General features: G+C 46.0%; 1 protein-coding gene across 2 annotated transcripts in view; it reads right to left on the bottom strand.

Moving 5' to 3' along the window:
• TPPP (tubulin polymerization promoting protein) overlaps positions 1 to 18959 on the bottom strand; it is a 108651-nt gene that overhangs the window by 73164 nt on the left and 16528 nt on the right. Inside the window, exons 1-2 of one of the 2 annotated variants that reach the window (XM_074945156.1) lie at positions 13375 to 13487; positions 6490 to 6804 (exon numbers count right to left, since the gene is read on the bottom strand). In XM_074945156.1, coding sequence (XP_074801257.1) covers positions 6490 to 6800 — 311 coding nt within the window. In that variant the 5' untranslated portion in view covers positions 6801 to 6804; positions 13375 to 13487. Of the gene's footprint in view, positions 1 to 6489; positions 6805 to 13374; positions 13488 to 18959 lie in introns of those variants that run through there. The other variant, XM_074945155.1, reaches the window with a different exon arrangement.

Raw genomic sequence — 18959 nt, 5'->3', positions numbered from 1 at the left:
TCCCTCATCCCAGACTACAGCCATACATATGTAGGATATAGTGATTCTGACTGAAGACTGATTTCACTAAGCTTAAATTGTCTCCAGATTCCACAAAGTTTTCCAGTTATACCCTAAGAGTATGGCTAATCAGAAAATTGTCCCTCCTAAAATTTCAGCTGAAAATCCAGTTTGGAAATGCCTCCATAGTGCCCCATTGTTCTTTATGGGCCTAGGTCTCTGACTAGATTACATCTCCCATGGTGCATCACGGCTTCCCCTTTTGCTGAGCCATCATAATGCACCCTGGGAGTCCTTGGCCATGATGCATCATGGAAGATGTAGTCCATCTGGGGAACCCAACCCATAGAGGAGAATGGGATCTTTAGGCACCTAAACTACAACTCCCAGGAGGCACCACAGTGGTATTCCTCCTATCAAAATTTTTCCATTTTCAGGTGTTTGATGTTGAAAATTTTCTGTTGAAAAACAGTTTAGATTAAAAAATTTCAACCAACTCTGCCTAGAACCCACGTACCTTACACTAATTATTATTACCTTTCTGTAGAAATAATCCCACTGGGGGAAAATAGGACTATTCACAACAAACTACGGTTCTACTCAACCTATGAGTAAGGGTCACAGAATCTGCCCATTGATTTTTTGGTTGGGTATGGAGGGGAAGAGAAGGAAAGGAGACATTGCAGTTGTTTGAGCACAACCAGTACATTCAGTATACACCAAGCTCGCACATGTCTCCCAGGTGTCCACAAAGTGAATACACTGCCAGCGTTCTAGCAGTTGAGCCTGTTAGCCTTCTACACATAAGATTTCATTCGAGTTTTTATTTCACTTTTTAAATGTGTGCACTGTTCAGCATTTCTGATGTTTTCACTGATCCTGTTAACACACCCGTCATAATTAAAATGCTACATGAAATATGTATGTGATCTCTAGTGAAAATAAAAGCTTCCATCACAATGAACCAACTCCTCAAAACAAAAAAAATACAAAACACAAAAACAAGTTGGAAAAATAACTATTGAAAAGGGTATACAAAAATGATGTGGTAGAATCTTTTAAGGAAGGTTTGAAATATTGAAATTTTCACAGTTAAATGTCAGTTTTTGCTTATTTCTCTCTCCACCAATAAAATACAAAGAAATGTCATAGCTAAAAATACTAATTTACACAGAGGGAACTTTCAAAACTTATGCTGCACTTGCCGACAATGGGTGGGCAATTTGTTAATAAGGAATTAATATTCTAAAATAAATTATTTTATCTTCCAACTATTAAAAAGGCAGTGACTTCAGGTATCAACAGAAAACAGTACCTGAAGGCTAATCCTGGGTCCTGGCACCTTTGCATAGGAGCCTCTGAAAGCCACCCAACCAGCAGTCGCTGCTCAATACTTACACCCTACTCGTGACTCCACCCCACCTGGGCACTGAGGAATGACATTAAAGAGGCAATGAGTATGCACACGGTTTCCCAAGATAATGGAAGACTGGTTTCTCCAGTTGATTGACAGGGGGGTAATAGGTTAAGTTCCCTTGTTTCAGCACTGTCCTTGGCTGACAGCTCCAAAAGGACACAAGGTGGGTGAGGTAATATCTTCTATTGAACCAGATTCTGTTGGTGAGAGAGACAAGCTTTCGAACCACACAGAGCTCTCCTTCAGGGCTGGGAAAGGCACTCAAGAGTGTGACAGCTAAATGCAAGGTGGAACAGATTGTTTAGCATAAGCAGTTAGCAAATATGCTAAGGGACCATTCAAGGTAAAGTGGCTCGTTGACACCTCTGCAGTCATAGGACAAAAGGAGGCAATTAGTAGATTATAGGTTGTTGTAATAAACCATAAAATCCAGCATCTGTTCAGTCCATGATTTTTAGTGTCTAGCAGAGTTAGGTTTCAGAGTAACAGCCGTGTTAGTCTGTATTTGCAAAAAGAAAAGGAGTACTTGTGGTACCTTAGAGACTAACCAATTTATTTGAGCATAAGCTTTTGTGAGCTACAGCTCACTTCATCGGATGCATACTGTGGAAACTGCAGAAGACATCATATACACAGAGACCATGAAACAATACCTCCTCCCACCCCACTCTCCTGCTGGTAATAGCTTATCTAAAGTGATCACTCTCCTTACAATGTGTATGAAAATCAAGGTGGGCCATTTCCAGCACAAATCCAGGTTTTCTCACCCCCCCCTTCCCCACACACACACAAACTCACTCTCCTGCTGGTAATAGCTCATCCAAACTGACCACTCTCCTTAGGAGTTAGGAGTTTAAGCTCCCAGGCTTGTCTTTGGAACATGTTGTGGATGAGAACTGAGAGGTCATATATGAAGTGATTGCTGAAATGTGTTCACCCACAGGTGGGAGGGTGGTTTTGTCTTTTATCAGTTTTCTGTGTCAGTTCATTCGAGAGCATAGTGATTGTTTGGTTTCACCCACACTGAATAGATCTGGGACTGGCACGGCTACAACTACACTGCATAGCTCCATAAAGAAGCAGCCAGCCAGGAGAAAAGACGGAAGACAGGGCCCTCTCAACCAGAAGAGCCAGCACCCCAGGGCAGTCATGAGAGGAAGAACCCAGTGATCCCCATTCCTAAAGGGGGAAGCAATTAACCCTGTAATAGCTGCATGGGAGTTACTGCAGCTCTGTCATTCCAGCAAAGGTTGAGAAATCAGGAATTCCTGGGCTATTTTTATACAACAAAAAAAATGTATTAGGTTACCTCCTTGACAATAGGGAACACAGGGGAGTGGAAGTGGCCTGTGTTTATATCAGTGCATTCTCCCTTTAGCCCAGGGGTCTCAAACACGCGGCCCGCGGGCCACGGGTTATTTTCTGTGGCCTGCCAGCTCCCCGCAGCCCCCCTACCCTGCCCCCAGCATTCCCTTAGAGCGGCTCCGGCCTGGCATGCACCAGGGGCAAGGCAGGCTCCCTGCCTGCCTGCCCTGCTCCTGCGCCACTCCGGGAAGCAGCCGGGACCTGAGGTGGGGGGGACGGACCGGGGTCTGTGTGTTGCCTTGGCTGCTTCTCCAGGTACCTCCTGGCTGCTTCGGGGGGAGGTACCTGGAGGAGTGGCCAGGGCACCACAGAGACCCCTGTGCCCCGACCCCCCCCCCCCGCCAGGTCCCAGCCGCTTCCCGGAGCAGCACAGGGGCAGTGTAGGCAGGCAGGGAGCCTGCCCTGCCTCCGGTGTGTGCTGGGTCAAACCCGCCCCCCGAACCCCTCCTGCAGCCGAACCCCCGTCCTGAGCCCCCTGCTGCACCCCACACCCCTCCTGCACCCCGACCCCCTGCCCTAAGCCTCCTGCCACACCCCGCACACCTCCTGCACCCCAACCCCCTGCCATGAGCTGCCTGCCGCACCCTGACCCCCTGCCCCACCTTGCACCCCGACCCCCTGAAGCAGCACACACCCCTCCTGCACCCCAACCCCCTGCCCTAAGCCCCCTGCCGCACCCTGCCCCCCCTGGGGGCAGGGAGGGGGCAGAGTTGGGATGGGGATTTCAGGGAAGGGGTGGGAAGAGGCAGGGCAGGGGCCAGGGCAGCGCAGCGGGGGGGTGGGGGTGGTCAGTGGTGCAGCCCTCGGGCCAACGTACAAGTCCTCATGTGGCCCTCGTGGTCATTTGCGTTTGAGACCCCTGCTCTTGCCCCATGTCCCTAACGCTCCACACAGTGGTGCAAGTAGAATTCATGTCTTACCGGTACGCAGCACTGGCTAAAGAGGGAGAGGGTGCATTACCTCCCCACGTGACCCCACTCCGCCCTCAACCTGGGGCCATGCACTCTCCCCCTCCTCATGATCCATCCCACGTTACCTGGGCGGGGAGCACTCCCAGTGGGTGGACAGGCCACAGCTGCTGTGTGGGCTGCTAAGAGAAGAGGGGGCTTGCTCCTGGAACAACAGCCACTTCACAGTCACACCTGCTTTGGGAATTGCCAGCAGAAGAGCTTCAAACCAGCTCCCTCTGACAGCAGAGAATATTTTTTTCAGACACACTGGCAACTGAGCCCCATGCCAGCAGTTCCTCTGGCACGGCTGTACTGCCCCCAGCCCCTCCACACAGCTGCATTTCCTGAGTCCTGTCCGGGGTCCGTACAGCAGCCCTGCTGGAGGACAAGGCTGGGGGGACAAGGTGGGGGGCAGTACAGCCGTGCTGAAGGCGCTGATGGCATGGGGTTCTGCTCCTTTCACGCCGTGGTTCCCAGGAGAGCCCTGAACCACATGGCTCTCCTGGAAACTGCGGCGGTGAAAGGAGCAGACGATGGGACCACTGGGCAGCCCTACATTGGCAGCTCCTCCGGCATGGCAGCCCCGCCCCCAGCGGGGCTGCTGTACAGACCCCAGACCAGAGACGCAGGCACGCAGCTGCGTGGAAGGGCTGGGGGCACGACAGCCGCGCTGGAGGAGCTACATGTCGTGCTCCTTTCGCTGCTGTGGTTCCCGGGAGAGCCCTGAGGTTCAGAGCTCTCCCGGGAACTGCAGCGGTGAAAGGAGTAGAACTTGGGGCCACCGAGAGGCCCCATGTCAGCACTCTTCCAGCACAGCTGTACCACCCCCAGTCCTGTCCTCCAATGGGGCTGCTGTATAGACCCCGGACAGGAGATGTATGCATGCAGCTGGGTGGAACAGATGGTGGCGGTACAGCCACACCAGAGGAGCTGCCGGCCCGGGGCCACCCGGTGGCCCCACTTTCTGCTCCTCCTGTGTCTTTCCGGTACCCCGTATCGGCTATAAATAGCTTAGTGGTATGGCGTACCATATCGCCCTACTTGCACCACTGGATCCACGCCTCACTCCCACAGAGCATAAGTGAATCCACTCCACCCCAGGAGGCATCAGTTCTGAGTCCTCGGGATCCATCAATCCAGTGCACAGCCAGTTTCTGCAATACTAAGGGCCTATCACATCATTTACTGCATGGAAACTGGCCTGAGAAAGTAGTCCTTTGTCATTTCCTGTTAGGCTAGCAACAAATAAATATTTAAGTTTATCAAAACCAAAGAATACTTGAAAATAGAACATTGACATCATCCATCAAAATTCATTAAAACACAAAACTGAAAGCCCAAACACCTCCAAGCTTAGCCATCTACTACAGTGGGCTAGTTCCCTGATAAGATTCCACTTGAAATACAGAGCTTGGTTATAGCAACAGAATCTCCAGAAAAATACTGTCACGGGAGCAGAGATGGCGAGAGGATAACCCAAGAACAAAAGGGTTGGAGTGCCTATGCTGGCTTGTCAGCTGAAGACAGAGCAAGAAGCAAAACAGCCGTGAGAGGAAACACACTCACCACAAACAGCATTTTTTCCCCTCTTGGAAAATGACAAATGTTAGGAAAAAGCCAGTGGATGAGGTTGTTCAAGCATAAACAATGGATTCATTCAAGAATTAATGACATGATGTCCTATGACTCGTGTACATCACATTGGACAACCCGTGAAGGGTAAAGGGCCCTTTCTTCTCCGTATTTCTTATCTTTGGTGGGCTCTAAGGGTCAAATTTTCAGCAAGTCTCCCTAATTGAACCTGCAGCTGCCTCAGTTTGCATGGCCTCAAACCAGCATTTACACATGAAACTGTGGGTAAGGGCATGTGCAAACATATACTCCTGAAAACTATTAGCACAATTAAGGAACCTTGCTGAAAATTTGTCCTTAAATAAAACTAAGCGTTGTGCAACTTAAACAACTTCTAAGGTAATGGAGGAGAGGGCCTAATTAGCCAATACATTTGTGTCTCCACATCTGATCAAACGTAAGCAGTTTGGAGGAGGGAGGCAAGTAAGATAGCAATTTTAGGGCTTGATGCAAAGTCCACTGAACTAACTGTCTTTCCATTGACTTCACTGGGTTTTGGATCAGGCCTTGACTAGTTTTTCCCCTTGGAGGTTAGGATTCCAATTTGGTGGTAATTGGTAAAAGGTAATAAATAAAATTTGCTTAGCAGTGCCAATCTATGGGCAGCATGCACATGCACCTTCATTACCAGTACACCATCCAAGTTTTGGTGGCTAAGTAGAAGGCTTCAGCCACAAAAAAATGCATGGCGTATTTGCGATGTAGATGCGTGCCCATGCCACACAAGTTTGGGACCACCAAGAAAATCTTATTTATTACCTCAGTCAAACTGGATTCTTAGCCTCCAAGGGGGGAAAAAAAAACAAAAACTAGTGAGGGTCTGTGGCAGCTCTTCGGACTGCCCCAGCTGGTGAATCTGCCCTCTGGCTTATAAGTGTGTTTAAAACCTGTAGAATTATGCATGGGTTAACCCCTCACTTACCACTGACTATAGCCTGGCTTGAGCCAGAGCCAGGGTGTAATTGTGGCAGAGGTACATGTTGTGTGCTGTACCTGCTATTGCTCAATAAAATGTTAATTCTACGAGTCACACCAGCTTTTGGCGTGAGGGGAATATAAATATAAACCTGGGGGTGGCTGCAAGGTATAACAAGACAAGGGAGCGAGAAAAGGGAAGTAACTTACTTGATTTTACTGAAGACAATGTCAACATCTGTGATTGTCACATTCTTCCCATCTATCACATGACAGTCCTTACATAATTTTGACCAGTTTTTTCCATGCATTTCTTTTCCTGTGGCTCTGGTATCTCCGTGGATGGCAAATTTTCTAAAAGCCTCTTCTAGAGCACTAAGCTCTGCTGCCATAGCCCCTTCGTGGGAACTGTTGGACTCATAAGATAGCCTTTTGGCTGCTCTCTCTTTTGCTGGATCTGCAGGAGACTTTGGAGGGGTCTTGTTTGCAGGTTTAGTGGACTTTGTTTTATTGTCAGCCATCGTGCTGCAAAGAGGAGGGGAAAAAAGATCATTGCATTTCCTGCAGTTTAATTTGCATAGTTTACCCTCTTTGTTAGGCTGTCCCTTGAGAACTAGACTTTCCATATGCTACAGTCCATGTTACAATCTGTGAAGGGAGCTTATGCTACACAGTTAGTAGTAACTTGGCACTTTCTAGTAGGGTTTATGTACATGGAGACCTAGTGCGGGACAATCCAGGGTGCAAATCTACAGCACGCTAGCTGAACATTAAATGGCAGCATGGACCCTGCTACTGCACACTAAATATTTGAAACAGCAGTACATCAAAACACACTATGGAACTTTTAGTGCCTGGAAGCAAGGTCCACATGGCCAGGGACTCTTGTTTAAATTCTTGGACAGTACCCTTCTCTTAGCAAAACTACTACGAGGTAAAAAAAATCTGAGAACTGACCTGCTACAGTATGTTGGATTCAACACCTGCAGAAAGTAGCACTAGAAAAGCATGTTCCTATTCCAGGTGACGCCATTCAGATTTGATTTTATCTGGTCCATCTGTTTTACTTTCTTTCACTCACAGTCTGATATCAGGGGTGCTAAAACAATTTTTATAGTGGGGGTGCCGAAGGTGGAAACCATATATCTGGGTTGTTATTACTATTTCAAGCCAGGTGGTGAGACAGCACCCACAGTACCCCTACTTCCAGCACCTATGTCTGATATGCCTTTCTGGAGAAATTTTAGCACGCTGCTAGTTAGCGTAACAGCTGTTTGCAGGCAGCATCAAGAAGAAGCAACAATACAAAAAAGCAGTACAATTTCTTACAATTAGAATCCTCCAACATTGATTTATCCAGAGCACTCATCAGGGGTAAGGGGGAAATACACAACTCCAATCCAGTCCAACCCTCTCTGGATATGGGCTGGAAAACTCTGTACTAACTGTGTGTTTGCTTCTGAAATGGGTAAGAGACCACATCCTTTTAACACAGTTTAGTTAGTTTGTGTAGAGAATACCACATGTGCCCAAGTGCGGGTTTTACTTCTGAATTACGTGCAAAATCCTTTTTGTTTGATTCCCAGTGCTCACATGTGACAGCAATGAATATGATATCATGCCTAGATTAGATTTTGGCTCAGTTTCTGCCTCCCCTCAGGCCAGTCACCAAATTATCTGATGTAACCTCAGAGGACTCAGACATACCCATATTTCTCCTTTTCCTACTCAGCCTGGGTCCTGCACTCTGCAACAGCAGCTGACCATCAGCTATTTGTTGTGCAACACCTGCTGATCTATTTGGGGCATTTTCCAGGATAGAGCCTGGGTCCCAAGGACATACCCTTAACCTGCCCAAATACCCACCAGATACACAGCAGAAACCAGGCTGTATTCAATCTTGTAGTGTGGGTACAGGTTGTAACAACATGCAACTAAAGACTGTACCACTGGAATTCACACTCTCAATAAGGCACATAAATTTCATGTGGCCAATGATTAGCATCTCCCACTCTTAGGCAGAAGAGGGGAGAAAACAGAAGGACAAAGTTTAGTACTGGAACAGTAAATTTCCTTTTTTCTAGTATTTGAGATTTGTTGTGTAAACTATAATAACGTAATTGTCATTTGAATTTTCTACCTTAACTCATCCTTAAATTTATTTCCCAGACAAAAATCTTTAAGAAATCACTACATTATTTCACATTTACCAGCAGGACAATACATTTTCAGAATTTATACTCTTCATAAAGCACCTAGGTTAGTTCTACACAACTCTCAAGACCATCACAGGTTTTTCCAGACATCACATTGGCTCTCTTAAAAAAATCATATACAACTATTGCATATATCTTTACCTATTTTCAACAGAGTGCATCCTCTCTGTAGGAGTCTTATTGAGAGCTGAGAGAGCAATCTATTGTGAAGTAGGAGGTTATAATGAACTTGTTGAAGCTAGAATTTTGTAGCCCGACACTATAGGCAATCTTGTAACAAAGACTACTACAACAAAGGGAGCTTTGTATTGCCATGACATAATAAATTTGCACCACGTAATGCGTCCATAAGGGATATTGCTCAGACTGTGAAGCGGCATTGTATATTTTTTAAAGGTTTAAATAAAGACTCAGAGAGCCAAATAAATTACATTAAAAAAGGAGAGGTCTTCATACTAATAAGAACATAAGAACGGCCACAATGAGTCAGACCAAAGGTCCATCTAGCCCAGTATCCTGTCTTCTGACAATGGCCAATGCCAGGTGCCCTAGAGGGAATGAACAGAATAGGTAATCATCAGGTGATCCATCCCGTTGTCCATTCCCAGCTTCTGGCAAACAAAGGCTAGGGACACCATCCGTGTCCATCCTGGCTAATAGCTATTGATGGACCTATCCTCCATGAATTTATCTGGTTATTTTTTGAAACCTGTTACAGTCTTGGCCTTCACAACGTCATCTGGCAAAGAGTTCCACAGGTTGAGTGGGTGTTGTGTGGTAAAAAAATACTTCCTTTTGTTTGTTTTAAATCTGCTGCCTATTAATTTCATTTGGTGACCCCTAGTTCTTGTGTTATGAGAAGGAGTAAACAACACTATTTACTTTCTCACACCAGTCATGATTTTATAGACCTCTATCATATCCCCCAGTAGTCATCTCTTTTCCAAGCTGAAAAGTCCCAGTCTTATTAATCTCTCCTCATATGGCAGCTGTTCCATACCCCTAATCATTTTTGTTGTCCTTTTCTGAACCTTTTCCAATTCCAATATATCTTTTTTGAGATGGGGTGACCACATCTGCATGCGGTATTCAAGATGAGGGCGTACCATCGATTTATATAGAGGTAATATGATATTTTCCATCTTATCTATCCCTTTCTTAATGATTCCAAACATTCTGTTCGCTTTTTTGACTGTCGCTGCACACTGAGTGGATGTTTTCAGAGAACTATCCACAATGACTCCAAGATCTCTTTCTTGAGTGGTAACAGCTAATTTAGACCCCATCATTTTATATGTATAGTTGGAATTATGTTTTCCAATGTGCATTACTTTGCATTTATCAACATTGAATTTCCACCTGTCATTTTGTTCCTCAGTCATCCAGTTTTGAGAGATCCTTTAGTAGCTCTTTGCAGTCAACCTGGGACTTCACTATCCTGAGTAGTTTTGTATCATTTGCAAATTTTGCCACCTCACTGTTTACCCCTTTTTCCAGATCATTTATGAATATGTTGAATAGGTCTGGGCCCAGTACAGACCCCTTGGGGACACCACTATTTCACAGAATCACAGAATATCAGGGTTGGAAGGGACCTCGGGAGGTCATCTAGTCCAACCCCCTGCTCAAAGCAGGACCAATCCCCAATTAAATCATCCCAGCCAGGGCTTTGTCAAGCCTGACCTTAAAAACTTCTAAGGAAGGAGATTCTACCACCTCCCTAGGTAACGCATTCCAGTGTTTCACCACCCTCCTAGTGAAAAAGTTTTTCCTAATATCCAACCTAAATCTCCCCCACTGCAACTTGAGACCATTACTCCTTGTCCTGTCATCTTCTACCACTGAGAATAGTCTAGAACCATCCTCTTTGGAACCACCTCTCAGGTAGTTGAAAGCAGCTATCAAATCCCCCCTCATTCTTCTCTTCTGCAGACTAAACAATCCCAGTTCCCTCAGCCTCTCCTCATAAGTCATGTGTTCCAGACCCCTAATCATTTTTGTTGCCCTTCGCTGGACTCTCTCCAATTTCTCCACATCCTTCTTGTAGTGTGGGGCCCAAAACTGGACACAGTACTCCAGATGAGGCCTCACCAATGTCAAATAGAGGGGAACGATCACATCCCTCGATCTGCTGGCTATGCCCCTACTTATACAGCCCAAAATGCCATTGGCCTTCTTGGCAACAAGGGCACACTGCTGACTCATATCCAGCTTCTCGTCCACTGTCACCCCTAGGTCCTTTTCCGCACAACTGCTGCCTAGCCATTCGGTCCCTAGTCTGTAGCGGTGCATTGGATTCTTCAGTCTTAAGTGCAGGACCCTGCACTTATCCTTGTTGAACCTCATCAGATTTCTTTTGGCCCAATCCTCCAATTTGTCTAGGTCCCTCTGTATCCTATCCCTACCTACCACTCCTCCTAGTTTAGTATCATCCGCAAATTTGCTGAGAGTGCAATCCACACCATCCTCCAGATCATTTATGAAGATATTGAACAAAACCGGCCCCAGGACCGACCCTTGGGTACCTCTAGACATGGAGCCATTGATCACTACCCGTTGAGCCCGACAATCTAGCCCACTTTCCACCCACCTTATAGTGCATTCATCCAGCCCATACTTTAACTTGCTGACAAGAATACTGTGGGAGACCGTGTCAAAAGCTTTGCTAAAGTCAAGAAACAATACATCCACTGCTTTCCCTTCATCCACAGAACCAGTAATCTCATCATAGAAGGCGATTAGACTAGTCAGGCATGACCTTCCCTTGGTGAATCCATGCTGCCTGTTCCTGATCACTTCCCTCTCGTGTAAGTGCTTCAGGATTGATTTCTTGAGGACCTGCTCCATGATTTTTCTGGGGACTGAGGTGAGGCTGACTGGCCTGTAGTTCCCAGGATCCTCCTTCTTCCCTTTTTTAAAGATGGGCACTACATTAGCCTTTTTCCAGTCGTCCGGGACTTCCCCCGATCGCCATGAGTTTTCAAAGATAATGGCCAATGGCTCTGCAATCACAGCCACCAATTCCTTTAGCACTCTCGGATGCAACGCATCCGGCCCCATGGACTTGTGCACGTCCAGCTTTTCTAAATAGTCCCTAACCACTTCTTTCTCCACAGAGGGCTGGCCACCTACTCCCCATGCTGTGTTGCCCAGCGCAGCAGTCTGGGAGCTGACCTTGTTCGTGAAGACAGAAGCAAAAAAAGCATTGAGTACATTAGCTTTTTCCACATCCTCTGTCACTAGGTTGCCTCCCTCATTCAGTAAAGGGCCCACACTTTCCTTGGCTTTCTTCTTGTTGCCAACATACCTGAAGAAACCCTTCTTGTTACTCTTGACATCTCTCGCTAGCTGCAGCTCCAGGTGCGATTTGGCCCTCCTGATTTCATTCCTACACGCCCGAGCAACATTTTTATACTCTTCCCTGGTCATTTGTCCAATCTTCCACTTCTTGTAAGCTCTCTCCATTCTGAAAACTGACCATTTATTCCTACCCTTTGTTTTCTATCTTTTAGTTTTTCTTACATTTTTTGGTATTTTTTCTACATTTTCAAATATATTGATTTCAATTACAACACAGAATACAAAGTGCACAGTGCTCACTTTATATTTTTTTTTTATAAATATTTGCACTGTAAAAATAATAGTTTTTTTCAATTCACCTCATACAAGTACTGTAGTGCACTCTCTTTATCATGAAAGTACAACTTAAAAAAAGGTGATTTTTTGTTACATAACTGCACCCAAAAACAAAACAATGTAAAACTTTAGAGCCTACAAGTCCACGCAGTCATAATTCATGTTTAGCCAATTGCTAGGACAAACATGTTTGTTTACATTTACAGGAAATAATGCTGTCTGCTTTTTATTTAGAATGTCACCTGAAAATGAGAATAGGCGTTCGCATGGCACTTCTGTAGCCGGCGTTGCAAGGTATTTACGTCAGATACGCTAAACGTTCATATGTCCCTCATGCTTCAACCACCATTCCAGAGGACATGTGTCCATACTGATGACGACGCATTCTGCTCAATAACAATCCAAAGCAGTGCAGTCCAATGCATGTTCATTATCATCATCTGAGTCAGATGTCACCAGCAGAAGGTTGATTTTCTTTTTTGGTAGTTTGGGATCTGCAGTTTCTGCATCAGAGTGTTACTCTTTTAAGACTTCTGAAAGCATGTGCCACACCTCGTCCCTGTCAGATTTTGGAAAGCACTTCAGATTCTTAAACCTTGGATCAAGTGCTATAGCTATCTTTAGAAATCTCACATTGGTTCCTTCTTTGTGTATTGTCAAACCTGCAGTGAAAGTATTCTAAAAACGAACAACATGTGCTGGGTCATCAAATATACGGCAGACTGCGGCTAAAAAACAGAACAGGGACATACAATTCTCCCCCAACGAGTTCAGTCACAAATTAGCGCATATTTTTAAATGAGTGTCATTATCTCTCGTAAATGTAAACAAACTTGTCTGTCTTAGCAATTAGCTGAACAAGAAATAGGACTGAGTGGACTTTCTAGGCTCTGAAGTTTTACATTGTTTTGTTTTTGAGTGCAGTTATTTTTTGTACTTAATTCTACATTTGTAAGTTCAACTTTCATTATAAAGAGATTACACTACAGTACTTGTAGGAGGTTAATTGAAATACTGCTTGTGTTTCTTTTTTACAGAGCAAATATTTGTAATCAAAAATATATTGAAATCATATATTTGAAAAAGTGGGAAACATCCAAAAATATTTAAATAAATGGTGTTCTATTATTGTTTAACAGTGAGAGTAATCGCAATTAATTTTTTTAAATCGCTTGATAGCCCTATCTATAATTTATCTGTACAAATCCTTGGTTACACTAGGAAGCTTAGCAAAAAAGGATACCTTGTATCTTGTTTAGGAAAAACAGTGATTCATCATCAACTGAAGCTACATCCTTCCAGGCAATACAAATAAAATACTTCAGTAAGCTTTCAAGGACAAATGTTCACAAACCCCTTAAAAACAAAAATTAAGAGACTTAATCAGGCACAGAATAGCAAAACATGAAAGCTAAGAAACTAACTCCATTAATTTTACATTATTTCCCATTAATCAAAAACAGAATTTCATTTTAACTTATCAAAAACTATGTAACCCAGCACAATCATGGGAAGGAGATTTATATTCCAAAGTGAATATGGACCAGTTGTATATTTTTAAAAAGTCAAGCATGGTTATGAATTTAGGACGGGGTGGGCAAACTTTTTGGCCCGAGGGCCACAACGGGGTTGTGAAACTTTATGGAGGGCCGGGTAGGGAAGGCTGTGCCTCCCTAAACAGCCTGGACCCCACCCCCTATCTGTCCCCTCCCACTTCCCACCACCTGATTGCCCCCCTCAGAACCTCCAACCCATCCATCCCTTGTCCCCTGACCACCCCCTCCCGGGACCCCTGCCCCTAACTGCCCCCCCGGGACCCCACCCCCTATCCAACCCCCCCTGACTGCCCCGACCGCTATCCACACCCCCGCCCCCTGACTGCCCCCCAGGACCCCACCCCCTATCCAACCCCCCTGTTCCCCATCCCCTAACTGCCCCCCCAAGAACCTCCGCCCCATCCAACTACCTCCTAACAGGCCCCCCTGCTCCCACACTTATCAAACCACCCCCCTGCTCCTGACTGCCCCGACCCCTATCCATACCCCCGCCCACTGACTGCCCCCGGGACCCCACCCCATATCCAACCCCCCCTGCTCCTTGTCCCCTGACTGCCCCAACCCCTATCCATGCCCCCACCCCCTATCCAACCCCCTGCTCCCCGTCCCCTGACCACTACCCCTGAACCTCCACCCCATCCAACTGCACCCTGCTCGCTGACTGCCCCCCGGGATCCCCTGCCCCTTATCCAACCCCTCCCCGCCCCCTTACCACGCTGCTCAGAGCAGCAGGCGCTCACAGCCACACCACCGCCCTGCCTGGCAGGAGCGGTGGGCCAGAGTGCCAGCGACACAGAGTGCTGAGTCTGCAGGGAAGGGGCCGGGGGTAGCCTCCCCATCCGGGAGCTCAGGGGCTGGGCAGGACGGTCCCGCGGGCCACCGTAGTTTGCCCACCTCAGATTTAGGATTAACTAAAAAGGATTTTGATTCTCCTTTACATTCTAAGCAGCAGAAAAGGAAAACAAAAACACCAGCTTCTGTGCAATTTTAAGGGAAGAAGAACTTGAGAGCACTGTATACTTAAAAACCTGAACATTAAAAAGTCAAGATATTCTAAATAAAGGTTGAATTAAATACACACATACAAAATATGAAAATATACAATTAAGGTTACCCAAACAACTGTAATTTTGCTTTTCTTCCCTCAACACCACCCAAAAAGCCTACTGAACTGTTGGAGAGAGAGAGTCATCTAAAACTTATAAACTCCACAGAGCCAGCCTGAGCACTTTTTAGCAGGCCTGAGAACCAATGTTTTGCCACCACTCTCTTTCCCCCACCCCACCCAAACATCAGTCCACCATGCTCACACTACTATACAACAAAGATGGCCTTAGGATATTTTTGTCCCTTCTTGGGTTTGTTTGGGGTTTTTTTTTGGGGGGGGGGGGGGCGCGCAGGGCCGGCTCTACAGTTTTTGCCGCCCCAAGCACTGAAAAAAAAAAAAACTGCTGCCACGGACGGCAAAGGGGAGAAGCTGCCGTCAATTTGTCACTGCGGCCGGCGGAACAGAGAAGCTGCCGCCGCCAAACTGCCGCCCTGGCCAGCACCACTGAGGGGCTGCCGCCGAATTGCCACCGCCACGGAAACACTGCCGCCCCAAGTACCTGCTTGGAACGCTGGTGCCTGGAGCTGGCTTGGGGTGCTGGTGCGGGGGAGAGGACAGGGAGGAGAGGAAACAAGGTTAGTTTTTGGGATGCACCACAAATGTAACAGACTCATGTTCATAAAAACATTATGTGCATTTAGGTCTCTGCTCCTTTAAGCCTCCCATTGCTGGATCCCATCTCTGTGCTGAAGCCTTTGCACAGCTGCCAACATCTTAAAAAAGCTTTGTAAAATAACTGTTCAAATGAACTGGGGTTCCAGGATGCCTTTGGCCCAAAGAACTGGAGGATTGTGTGCGCAGCCCAGTGAATCGTACATATACTGTGCTTTATAAATACTATTTCATTCTCACAAACTACAAACTGTTGTTCCCCCTTCCAGTTTGAGGTAGGTAAACATTATTGCCCATTATAGAGATGGAAAAAGTAAGCTGGAAAAGTTAAATGATTTGACCAAGGCCACAGAAAGATTCAGGTTTGAACTAGGATTATAATGTGGAAGTCCTTTATTTACAGTTCCATGCCTAGTCCACTAGATCACGTTCCCTCCCATGTTACTGAACTGCCTTTCCTTGTGGTCACAGATTGCCCAGTTTAGTCACTGCAGAGGTGCCAACTCAGCTGCAGGCAACCAGCCCAGAGCATAGTTGTCCAAATACCATCAATGGAAGCTGCATAATGATCTGGAATCCTCCCAAAAATGCAGGAACCTACAGCTAACATGTCCATGCATCCCAACTGCCAGTGCTGGGTAGCCTTAGAAGATGCACAAATACCCTGTGATCTTTAGGACACTGAAACTTTCAGCCCTAGTGATCATTTTACAATGATTTACATCTGTTTATTTTGCTAGAAAGAGGGCTGTACACTTATGGCTAGAGCCCTGGGATGTTTTAAATGAAAGCAGAGATTGTCTTTTCTATTTACCAACCCTCAAATATGGAAGACCTGTGGGTTTCAATGGCTTTAAATGTCCTGTGGGGTTTATAATTTCAGTAGTTTATAAACCCTACAGAAACATCTGTGGGTCTTGCATGTTTTAAAGCAGTTACTGCAGACTGTGTCCAGCCCAGCCCCTTGTGACCTGCTGCACCAAGGCCCTGAAATTGCTTAGGAAGCAGCAGAGCAAGTCAGTATATTTTGTGTAAAAGAGGCACGAGCCAGCATGAAGCGTTCGGAACATTGATGTTTCTAGTGTAAGTATTGTTCTTTCTCCCACCCCACACAGAACTAGACAAAGGTATCATTCCTCACCAAGGGCAGCCTATTAACTCAAATGTAAGATATCTACACCAAACCATTTCTGAGTTACGACATTACAACACAGCATTAGAAAACTCTCTAAAGTGAGATTGCCTACATTTTCGAACCTCCCTATTTCCTTTCCCAAATGCCTTGTCCAGTTTGTCTCCAGCTTTCCAGAAATATTCTGGCCTGGCACCGGACCACACCTAAGATTTCAAGTAGCTTGCTTTCAAATGGGTGTCACTACAGGTTTATAATGGAAGCCTTGCTTCAACATTAACTATGGAGAGACACTAGCTTTTGTATCAACTGAAGTGTACATTCTAGGATAGAGGAGTCAAAGGGTTAGAGCAATCCAGCCAATCTATTCTACTAACTATGCAGTGTATAATTATTTACAGCCTCAATTTCTTAGACACAATCCAGCTAAGCTGAGAGAGAGAGCTGTGTATCTTAAAACAGTTTTGAATTATTACTCTCCTCGCTGATCAGTAATTTTTTTTTTCTTTAAAACTATTCACCAGCTGGCTGCGACAAGGTCAAAAGTCTTGTGAACTAAATAAGTAAAGTTTTCAGTCCACACTATTTACAGGAACAGAAGACATTTTTAAAGACAGGCACACAGGGACAAATCCTGGTTGGACTCTCCACTGAGGTTGGGAGAAAAAGAATCAGCAGTTTTACCAGCTACATTTTCCCTTGCAAAGGAATTGCCATGAGCTTATCCACCCCCTGCTTACTCCAAACCCTAAATTTCAATGACACATGTGGAACCACTGCTCCATGGGACACCAAAGATGCAGCTTCCTTGACTGGCCTCTACATAGCCTGCTTCCTACCCAAAGGAGAGAACTATGGCAATTCTGCTGTATTTACAGCCTTCCATGCCTGTAGAGTGGGACAGGAAGAGTTGAGCCCACAGTGAAAAGATTACATTTATAAGAAAATCTATTTCCCTACAGGTTGGAAAACTTCATCTCAGATTGCAACAATTCCTTCAAGCATTATATCCCAGGGTGGTAATTATTTTTCTAATTTGGGGGGCAATAGGTTCCTACTATCAACTTCACCTCCAGTCAACAGTGTATGCCTCCCAAACAACTGTAAGCCTCAGATCATAGGCCTTCTCTTACTTCCACTGAAGATAAAATTGCCAGGCATAGATACCAACCCTCTGAGTTTTCAGACCCTACTATGAGTTTATGGAGAGGAAAAACACGAGTCTATGGGGAAATCCCATCTGATTGGCCGCTCTTCCCCATTTCCCTGCCTACTAAATAGGATAAATGGGAACAGTCTTTATGCAGATCAATAAAAACATATGCATATTTGTTTAGTTGGCTGAGTGGCAACTTGGTGGTATTTCTCGGTCCGTAGCATGACAACTTTTGAACACTGCCGGAGATCAATTCCAAAATGCTAGGGAATATCCTAGGCATCAGTGAGCTGAACTCAATTTCAGTGAAAATCAGAAAAACCAAAAAGGTAGGAAATGAGGGGGGAGGACACGCATAGGTTATGTCTACACTGCAAGCAGACCCCTGTGATGCCAGCTGACTGGGGCTCACGGGGCTTGTGTAGACAGACCCCCCCCACACACACATCCCCGGGTCTTTAGAGCCCAGACTCCTGCCCAAGCTCGAATGTCTACACCGCAATTAAACAGCCCCTTCGACAAAGCCCCACAAGCCCAAGGCAGCTGAAAGGGGCCAGCCACAGGTTTTCAATTGCAATGTGAACACACCCGCAGAGCCAGCAGTTTCAGCCATCTCAGTAATTCTCTACAGATCAAAGAAATGGTTGATGGCAGCCATTAACACCTTCCAGCATAATATCTGCCCAGCCTTCCAATAGTTTAACATGCTGACACCATGAAACATTTCTCTCTCAGAAAAAGGAGTTAAAAAAAGCAGTGGGGGGGGGGAGGGAGCAGGCTGTGGGGGGAAGAGTGGCCCAGCTCCTGGCATGGGGCAGGGGACAAATAGGTAGCCCTGGTATGAAGGAAAATAGGGATGAATGGGGGACAATAGTATGGGGGGCGGGGGACATGGGGTGACACAGAACCCCTTGTATGTGGCAGGGAGGAGAATAGTGGGAAGGGGGAAATGAGGGGGGCAGGTGGCGTACTGGACACACAGAGCCCCTGGCACATGGCAGGGGTTGCAGGGAGTCCCTGAAACAGAGGAGGATGGGGAGGTTGCTGCACAGAGGGAGGTTTGTTTGGTTTTTTTGGGGTGGGGGGTGGGGGGGGTGGAACGGATGGATGCAAGGAGCCCCAGTGTATGGAATAAGTTCAGCCTACAGAAGCAACAAGGAGTGCATAATTTTCTGTCAGGACATTTTTCACCTCGCCTTCACAAGTCATTTTTACTCCCGTCCAAGTCTGCTTGGAGTTTTCCTCTCCTTATCTGATTTCACTG

Source organism: Natator depressus, chromosome 2 (genome assembly GCF_965152275.1).
Source record: "Natator depressus isolate rNatDep1 chromosome 2, rNatDep2.hap1, whole genome shotgun sequence".
Lineage (NCBI taxonomy): Eukaryota > Metazoa > Chordata > Testudines > Cheloniidae > Natator > Natator depressus.
The sequence above is the reverse complement of the archived record's forward strand: the minus strand, read 5'-3'. Positions and strand labels throughout refer to the sequence as shown.